We start from the raw sequence: 10233 nt of genomic DNA, 5'->3' as shown, positions 1-10233 counted from the left end.
ATTTGAAAGGCAGGTTCGTGCAGTCATTGAAATCTATATTTCCCGTTCGATGCGTTTTAAAAGCTTTCGACCAGATCTGTTTTTATTTTATTTTTGACGGTTGTGCCACCTGCTGGTGCGTCACGATCCTGTCAGCCAATCACGCCGCTACACCCCCGAGGCGCGCTCCTCGTGCGCCTTTTGGAGATCCCGCGGTCCTTGCAGATCCACGAGAGCTCCGCGCGCACTCATCTCCAGAAGGTGGAGCGCTGCGGACCGCTCGCGCACTGAGTTAGGAGTGAACCAATTACCGCGCTGTACATTAACATGGACCACTGACAATACAGACTCGAACCCCCGGTTTCTTGACGAACTCGCCCCTGGTGTCCGTTTAATTCGTGATGAGGTAGGTGCAAATGGTTTTTTTAAGTGGTAAAGTCAGAATGTTTCCCTTAGCCTAGTCTATATTTCCTTTAGCTGTTGCTGTCGTTCATTGGATTTTGCTGCGTGTTAGAGTTGGAAAGAAATGACTCAGACATTTCTCTGCAAAATAGCCAAATGGTTTCTGGTACTTTTAAATGCATATAACCACAGCAACAAAAAAAAAAAGAGGTTAATAGGGTGTGGAATGAATCTCCAGCGTGTCTGAAGTTGTAGTAACAAGTGCTGCTCGTGTACCTCTCCCTTGCGGTACAGGTGCGACCAAACAGGGTTTCTGCGTTGTAAAAGTTCACTTGACGCAAACATGAAATGTGTCCCAAGTCACGATTCATTAAACGTGTAGACTGCAAACGTTTCGATTTAACGGGAGTGCCTTTTTTTTTAGATGCATGAGGGGTGTAGTCTGCTAATGCATGGTTTTAAATAAATAAATAAACGACTGCTTTAATGACGTTCATCAATTGCGCTATTGCCTCGCTTCGGTGGTTTAATTGGCTTTTTCGGCAGTATGTCCCAGTGCTGTTTATTTACCATGTCCATAGATGGCTATATGAATGGATGTGGGGTGAATGGGGACGGTGGGGGGCTGGGGGGCAGAGTGCGTTTCTGGCAAAGGTATAACAGCGGAGGCAATGGCACCTCTGCCATGGTACAAATGTTTTGATTCCCCCCCCCCCCCCTGGCTGCAATTCATCACAGAAGCTATATAGATATTTGACAATGGAGAGGCTTCTATTGCCTAATAGAGAAAAGCAATTCAGTTAATTTATTTCATGGTTGCAGAAGAACAATCGTTAGTAGCGATGTACACTATAATCATGTTTCCTAAACACAAGCCATTGTGTTCATATCAATATGTCAACACATACGCCCTATAGAAAGCGGGGGCAGAGAGTGCATCTTGTCTGTCTGTGTCTGCGGCGGTCTAATTGTACATAAGAGAAAGGCCTAATGGAAAAAAGCTGAAGTGAATGTGGAATAGGTGGGATGCAAGCCACATCTCTCCACTGGGGGGGACTGGGGGGGGGGGGGGGGGGGTCTTCCTTGGTGGGGACTGATTCCGGGGGTCCATTCCCTCTCTGATGGATGGCATTGTTGAACCTGATCCCACTAGGGAATTGATCCCTGGCCTATGAATTTATGTAGTTTGAGCCCCGGCTGCAGTGTCAATGGCTCAAAATATTGTAGAAAGAAATAGCTTTCCCTTCGCCTCTGTAACTTACCTACATAGAGAGTGTGATGGTAAGGGTGTGCGGTGATTTCCGCAGCCATACCTGCATGTTATGGTTCAGTGACATCAGTTTTGTTTAGATATGCAGCCATACGTTCACAGTTCACAACGTTTTAACTGCAAGCACCGGTAATACAGAGAGATGATGGTACAAGTTGTTTATTTCAACATGCTTCGTGGATGCTTAAAAAAACCACGGTACATCCCTGCTGCACAACACAATCATACATGTCTTTATATTTAAGAGTCCAAGCTCCGATTGATGGAGCACAGATAAGCACTGATAGGCCTATTGCATGCAGGGGGAGAGTTCCTAAGGCAGCCTGCTGTGTTTCATGGGTTCTCTGATGGGCCAGTCGTCAACCCCATGGCGGCAGGCGTCTCCGTCTGAGGCCAGGGCCCGGCATTAGGAGCAGCCTGAGACGGGGAGATGGCTGCGTTACAGGAGTCAGCTGTAGAAACAGACCAGCTCACTGCCCCCATTGGGTTTCATTAGTCCTCGTCTTGATGGTAAAGCCCGTTTAATCCACTTCCGCAGCCATGCAGGCCACAGCAGAGCACAGTACTGTGCCGCCTGCCTATCTTTAGATCGCTGTTGGCTACCAACAGCGATCGTTTTCTTTCCGATGTAAGATTACGACATCCCTTCACTGCTGTCAGGTCTTGAAGCGGTTCGTTTGCTCGAGAAATGTCTTGAGCGATGAAAGGCTGTCTTTGACTTAGTCTCTGAAATAGAGCAGAAAAACAAAGGGTAGAACAGAAGACGATAGTTTGGTTCGACTATAATGAGGTGCTGTGAAATTCTATAGAAATGCTGTCTTTCTTGGTGTAGTTTTTGTATTCATTTGTGGCACATACCGATATTTCATGTTTTTCTGATGTGACGTGTGTGTACAACTTGCAAGAATTTGAACAGTTTTGTTTTCTGTATCTCATTCTGCTTTGCACACACAGACAGAGAAACACACAGACACACACACGCGCACATACACACACACTCACTGTCTCACACGAGCAGGTTGGTGGTGTGTGATTACTTCTGGTATCTGTTGTCCGTGCCCTGCTCCTGCTGTCCCCGTGCTCATGCCTGTTTAACTTCCCACACCAACAAGGACACCGCCAGCCTTCGGTACCCGAATAAGACATTTGGCCCGGCCGTCATTCCAGAATCCATCCCATATCATAACTATTTCGTGACTGTTTCAACTGCACCAAAAACACACACACACACACACCATAAGTAATAATTCAATACCCGCGTTTATTGCCTCATCATTATATTGTTTCAAGAAAAAGGCATTGTGGTACAAGTTGTGTGCAGGATTAGGTATTCAATTCAACGTGAAGTTTGAAACAGCGTTGGCAATACCTTAAGAAATATTCGAAATATATGATTCGATGATCGAACACACTGTTCCCAAAGTAAAGAAAAAGAATAGGTCTCATTAATCTGGACTCCCATGTCCCTGTGTGGAAACATTGAAACAGAGCCCACGGCTAAACCAGCTGTCCCTCTGATGGCTGCGTTCAGACCACACCTGTGCCTTCTCCCCCTTACGATCTTCCTCCCTTACTCTCGTTATTTATTCTCTCACACATAACCCTATATATAGTTATAAATATAGATAGATAGATAGATAGATAGATAGATAGATAGATAGATAGATAGATAGATAGATAGATAGATAGATAGATAGATAGATAGATAGATAGATAGATAGATAGATAGATAAATTGATTGATTGATAGATAATTATCGGTATTGATTAATTATTATTACAGCCTGACCGTTGTTTTTTTTGGGCTGATTACATTCAATTTCCCTTGAATATCATCCAATATTCTAAATAGATATATATATATATTGGCCGTTATTCGATGTATATATTGTGGTATCCTGGGTGTGGATCAGGTTATTTGGATTTGCTCACCCTGCAGCAATGCCTCAGGCCACAGCAACATCGCATTAAAATGAAGAGCTTAAGGAACCAATAACTGTATGGGGTGGAGCTACTAACCGTCACACAGAACATGATGTGGAGCTGTTGTTGTTTGGAGTGTTAACATGGATGTGCATAGTTAAAGCATTCAAAGGTTACACCACCAGGGTAGAGGAATTATAAAGATAGAATTTACATTTATAAATCCACACCATTTCTTAAGTTTTCATAGCAGCGAATATCGGCAAACATGTACCTATTAGGGATGGGTCAGAATGGGCCATCAAAACCGGCCAACGGATTTATCGGTCTTTGATAAATATTTGATATCCCTTGTGATCCTCACATTGATGAAGTGCAGTAGTTTATTGATTTGTTGTTGAAATAGCGGCTGATGGATTTTATGCCCTGTAACATGTGTTGAAAGGTGGCACTCATGGTGTTATTGACCTTAACGTTATCAGGGGCCTGCTCAATCCGGGCCCTTAGCTATCAGGCAGGCCCTCACGAGGACACAGTTCATGATACCCTGGCCTGTTTGCCTGAGGATATTGTGTATGTTCAGTAAACAGTGATTTTCACAGACGCACACCAAATAAGATAATGGAGGTGGGATGGTTTTAAGAACAGCTAGTGTGCGCGAGGGCCTGTTGGATTCAGAGAGGGAAAGAGGCGCTTGGGCTGTCAATGATGCTATGTATTGTCTGTGTTTGTGTGTGCGTGTACGTTTGTGTGTCATTAAAATATATATTTTAAATATAGAACGCTTTTGGGGATGCGTGTCCTTGTTGAGCGCATTTGAGAATAGGATTTATCTCCATTATTCTATAACACAACCATGGCCGGACTTAGTCTCTCCCTCTTTTTCTCTTCCTATTATTTCCTCCTCAACCGTTTTCTGCTCATACCATTCTCAACCTCTGCCCTTCTCCCCTCCCCCCTCTCCCACTCTCTCTCCTTCCATGTTTCAACTGCATTGCAACCACCTTGAACCCGGTCTGCTCTCCCTTCCTTCCTCGTCTTTTTATGGCACCGAAAGGGTGAGCCACTGTTGGGGAGGGTTTAGTTTCATCCCTAATAAATGAAGGGCCGTTTTTATAGTGTCTCTGCTCTCTGTCTATTCTGTGTAAATAAATCAACGAGCTCCCCGTCCATCTTCCTCCGAGAGAGAGAGAGAGAGAGAGAGAGAGAGAGAGAGAGAGAGAGAGAGAGAGAGAGAGAGAGAGAGAGAGAGAGAGAGAGAGAGAGAGAGAGAGAGAGAGAGAGAGAGAGAGAGAGAGAGAGAGAGAGAGAGAGAGAGAGAGAGAGAGAGAGAGAGAGAGAGAGAGAGAGAGAGAGAGAGAGAGAGAGAGAGAGAGAGAGAGAGAGAGAGAGAGCTCAAAGTAAATGGATAGAAAAGGGGGCAAGAGAGCGAGACACTGGAATTACGCAAGGAACGTAGAAAGAAATATGGGAAATCCTTTCAATCCGGGCTTTGTGTGAGAGGAAGTTTGAGTGTTAGGTAATATGTAGAAATGAATAATGAGCCAGGAAAATTGCTGATGATGGGAACCTACCGAATATGGGTCTTATCTTGCATGGGTGTGTGCTGCTGTCCAAGTGATTTTTTACTTTCCTCTGAGTTAAACTGCTGGCAAACTGAATGGCATGAATGTCTAATGAGTACTTCCTAAACCCCAAACATGCCATTCTCATCCATCAAAAGCTGGCCAGAGTTGTTATTGAGAGGTTAATACTTAATTGCCTCGACAACATTGTTTAATAGGCTTCATGTTGAATCATTCTGGTGATTTGTTTCCCAAATCCTTTAATTCAGTGTTATTTTGCTCAGTTTTGGATATTTCTTAATTTGCTAGATTAAACCGCAAAAAAAAAAATTTCTTCTATTTTTCTATGGATTTGTCCAAGAGTGCATATTGCATTTATAGTGATGCAATCACATTTTTCCATCCCATTTGTTTCTCTCATTTCATCTCATGTGGATGAATAAACGAGTTGAAGAAAGGAAATCAGAGAGGAGGGAAAATGGTAGTTAGTATGTCACAATTTAATAGTTAATAGTTTCATAGAACATTTTGAGAACAAATGTTGTTATTAATCCAAGATTTGTAATTTCTCAAGACATATGTGGGGCTTGGTGGTGAAATCCATCTGGTAGTAGCTTATCAGTAACTTTATGGATGGAATAAAAGCTCAAGGGAGAAACCATTCTCAAAGAGCTCAACTGTTTTACTGGGATAAACTAACTATGCATGCCGCTATCTACATATCCCTGCTGTATTTCTGAGATTAGCAAGTTGCCGTCTCATTAGCAAACAGGCACAATTAACCGTGTATACAGAGGCACCATTTAAACATGGAGGGATTCATTTGTACAGCCCAAGGGTAAAACACTTTTTATCTGCTTTTCATTAAGTAGCATCATAAAAAGAGAACTGATTCATCCTTTAAAGCCGTGCTATAACCTTACAGACAGAATTTCGGTGGCTGTTTTGACTAGCATGAATGATGTTTGTTTTGCTTGCATTTCAAACACATCAGCGTGCCCTTGTTGTTTCCCCTAGTCTTGTTGGCCTCTGTCTTGAATTACTCCCAGCAGGTCTAGATCCTCTTGTCATGCATTGCGTCACGCATGCCTTTAAAACTGAATCAATGACCTTTTCTGTAGGCTACTTGACTCATCAGACTCCAGAGGGATTGATTGGGGGTTAAGAAGCTTTTGAAATATGACAGAATTTTGACAGGCATTGATTTTTCATACTTCCCCGTCCCTCGCCCTGTTGGTCATGGTTTTTGTCAAAGCAATATATGAAAGCTCCCGGTCACAGCGGATAATGGATTAACATTTATAATGCAGTCGGAACACTTTGGCATTGCTGCCGAATGCAAGTTCGATTATTTCTCCCTGGAACCCCAATAACATTTGTGATTGGAGAAGAAGAGAGTTGGAGTCACGGGTTCCACATCAGAAATAGGCTTTCAAGGCATGTTTCATTTTCAGAAAGGGTGTTCGCATCACACTCCGTATACACTAATCCATCAGTCAGTCAGTAAGGCTCACTCTATCTCATCACAAGATATTGTTTCCAGTCCTACAGTTTGCTTCAAGGACAACCAAGCATAAAAATGCATTACCAAGGCCACCTGCTTCAAACCTTCTACCCGGATAACAGTCTGACAGAAGCCGTACGCTAGCACTGACATATAAACAAAAACTCATATCGCTATCCTTAGTTTCTTGTTCTTCGTCGTGACCCCGGGAGTCAAACTTCACCCGCTTACTTTCCCCGTTGTCTTAGTTTGACGGGCAGTCGTGACAGGAAGTTGTAGGATCTGAAGCCAGCCAGACAGGGCATCCCTTTTCACACGGTTAGAGAAACAGATCCAGGTAGAACAGGTCTTGTCGTCTGCAGGTCTTCATGGTGAATGGTTTCATCAGATTTAATTGACGGTGCCAAAGGGGTTACCAATGCTCCATGTCAATCCATAGAAAAATGTATAATCTTTCCCTTGCAGAAGTTAATATTTAATACTGTAATCTTCTTTTGAATTGGGCTAATATTATTGGATTGCCGCAAAAAATTATGGAAACAGCAATATAAGGAGCATTGGAAATATTATTGAGCATGATCATTTACAAACGTAATAAAAGATATCATGACTAACACTCCATACAAATGCAGTTAATCATGCCATGCTTTAAAGCAAATAATGCAAAAAAAATAAGATATGTTTCAGGGTATTACTTTTGTGTGTGTATATATATATATTGCCCTCAATGGTACAATATGGTTGATTGCATTAGCTGATTGCAATAACTTATCTATGCAATTACTGCTCCAATATTGGTCCCAATAGCCAAGCCTTCCTCAAAACATTAGCATGGTTTCATTTGTTTGTGACTAATGTATCACAGCACTTTTACAGAGCCGGATTTTTCAAGCACAGAAATCTCAATTAAATTGAGCCATTGTAAGGTATCCTGTATATTGATTTAACATATTACATTGTTCATCTCCCATGGGAAATGTATGCAACATAACGTGTCATAACGCAAACTTAAATGCATATAAACCATATGTGTCTGTAGTGTAGTGCAATCAAGACAATCACTCTTACCGGGCTCCTAAAGTGAAAATGTGTCTGGGTCATTATACGAAGATGCTTCTCACACCCATTAGTTTATACAACGTCATATAAGTATGCCATGAAAGAGGGTGTGTTGATAACGGCAACCCGCAGAGCTGAAAATAAATAATCCTGCATGGTCACATGGTGTTCAGGGATCATCATGGTGATGGCTCTGTGTGGCTGTAATGGAGAGTCCTTTATGTGCCTTCGACATTCACATTCTCCCCATGTGGCCCTCGCTCGTCACAGCTACACGCCCGCCGTGTCTGCCATCGTATAAGGCCCCTGGCCCAGCGATTTGAAGGGCCGTATCAAAAAAAGAGAGACACTGAAGAGAAACCGAGCTTGAATATTTAACAGCAGGTAACTTCTGAGTAAATGTGCGTTCTCTACCTCCGCAATAGGGTGTTCTTTTCTAATCTTTTCAGCGTGGAAGTTGTTAGCCAGGAATAGACGAGGTGGCTCTGACTCTCAGCCCCTGCTGTGCATTGTGCCCATATATATACGATTGAAGGCTGCCTCTTATCTGTGATGCAAGGCGTCGGGGAAGATGATACAACCTCAACCCCCAGAGATGCTGCGTCTGGATGGGGTTGTTTTCACGACGCCTACCCCTGGCATACGTGTGTGAGCTACAAAGCTCCATGTCTCATAGCAAGTGGATCAAATAGACTAGAAAAGGGCATTCGTCTCAGAGAGGTCATACCAGGTCACAACATAGGTGAAGACACATGTTCAGAAGATAGCAGGCAAAGCCTTACACCTAGCACTGAGATACATCATTCATCAGCCGCCCCCGATCACCACCGCGCCTCTGATCTACCTTAACTTGGCTTCCTCGGCGGGGGGGAGTGGATGGATGGAGTCACCTCCATTCAGCAGAGTGCAGAGGATCTGGATGTGGTCCCGGGGCACTAGGAATGTGTGTAAATTGGCACAACATTAAAAGCTCTTTGGGAGAGTAATGACATGGTTCATCATGGGTGTCCCAGGGGTTGTTGTGTGAGTGTGGGTGTGGGTGTGGTGTGGGTGTGCGTGCATGGGCTGCAGTATTCCCAGAAGTTCTAATAATTATCATCGAGGATCAGAAGGGATCAGTAGGGGTTGAAGTTCGACTGCAGTTTTAATTTTGTTTTGGATCCAATTGAATGTCAAGACGAGGGGAAAACCAGCAAAGAAGCCTTAGTCAATATGGAAAGCTTCCAGTGAATAAATGGAGTTTATTTAGGGGGTAAAGTCGGGGGGGGGGGGGGGGGGGGGTTTGAGGCCGGGATGAGTCAAACACCGCTGGCAGCACCATATTAATTGAAAAGGTACTGGCCAGTAGGGCTGCTTGATTATGGGAAAAAACATAATCACGATTATTTTGGTCGATATTGAAATCACGATTATTGAAACGATTATTTTTTGAGTTTGAAACATGATGTATTTATTCAGCATGTCTCCATCAAAAACACTTTGCAACTGAAAACTTTGATATTTCGCCATAACAAATATACAAAATGGTCCAAAAGAAAATGTTCAAATCTAAAATAATGTACAGATATGTATCCAGCTGGTCTGCACAAAAATCGAACTCTCGACTATGTTAATTGTTTGATCGTTTGACGCTAAAATCGAAATCGAGTTCGTAATTCGATTAATCGCCCAGCCCTACCGTCCAGCCAAAACGGTTGATTGATTGGGTGGTCCCCGCAAAGTTTTCTTCTTTCTATTGTAATGTCATCATACGCTACACCTCTTATGCTACTTATTGAGCAGGTTGCAGCTACATCCCACAGTGAACGTTTCACATCAGCCCTATGGAGTGGTAATTGGACGTAAACAGAATATAGGCTGCCGAGTCATAACATGAGATGCGCTCTGCCTCTGTCTTTTTGAGTCTGCAACATGAGTCTGCAACATGGCTTCTTTAGTGAAGGCTCATTTCAGTGGAGCCGGATTCCTGTACTTTGTTGTTGGTTAGTTTTTTGTTTGGATTCCTCAATTCAAAGGTTATGCTTGGTGAGTGTGGAAAGTAAGTAGCATCAGTGACCACTTTTCATAAACAGCCGTTACCATTCATTGGCACATTTTGTTTTGAATTGTTTATGACAGCTGATGCATATCAATAAACCTAATTAGTACAAATTAGTCGGTGCAGGTCTGCGCCGCTGCTATTTCAATTACCGGTGTGTGTAATTGGCAGCGTCCCATCTGTGCCGAAAGGAATACTCTTCAACTTTATACTTCAGAACTTTATACAAATGTTTTTACATGAATCATTCTGAAGCCCGGGAATCGTAATGATGAACAGTTCTTTAAAGATCAAGTGGAAGGGAGACTTACAGTTGCTTCCTGGGCTGGGTTACGAGGCCCCTGTCCCTCTACCTCTGGCAGAAAGTTGGGCTGGAGAGCAGCACAGCACTTTGCTGTGCATATATCATAATCAGGATGTGTTGAAGTCTGTTTACACTGTACACAACAAAGGTATCGGGCTCCTTTGGTTTTAATTCGCTCCCCGGTGTGTTC

General features: G+C 43.1%; 1 protein-coding gene across 3 annotated transcripts in view; it reads left to right on the top strand.

Annotated features, from left to right (window-relative positions):
- Positions 1–244: 244 nt before the first annotated feature.
- chrm3a (cholinergic receptor, muscarinic 3a) overlaps positions 245–10233 on the top strand; it is a 57050-nt gene continuing 47061 nt past the window's right edge. For 2 of the 3 annotated variants that reach the window (XM_056608982.1, XM_056608983.1), the window contains exon 1: positions 245–385. In XM_056608982.1, coding sequence (XP_056464957.1) covers positions 381–385 — 5 coding nt within the window. In that variant the 5' untranslated portion in view covers positions 245–380. Of the gene's footprint in view, positions 386–4973; positions 5173–10233 lie in introns of those variants that run through there. The other variant, XM_056608984.1, reaches the window with a different exon arrangement.

This window comes from Gadus chalcogrammus, chromosome 15 (genome assembly GCF_026213295.1).
Source record: "Gadus chalcogrammus isolate NIFS_2021 chromosome 15, NIFS_Gcha_1.0, whole genome shotgun sequence".
Lineage (NCBI taxonomy): Eukaryota > Metazoa > Chordata > Actinopteri > Gadiformes > Gadidae > Gadus > Gadus chalcogrammus.
Note: the sequence above shows the minus strand (reverse complement) of the source record. Positions and strands in the feature narration are given on the sequence as shown.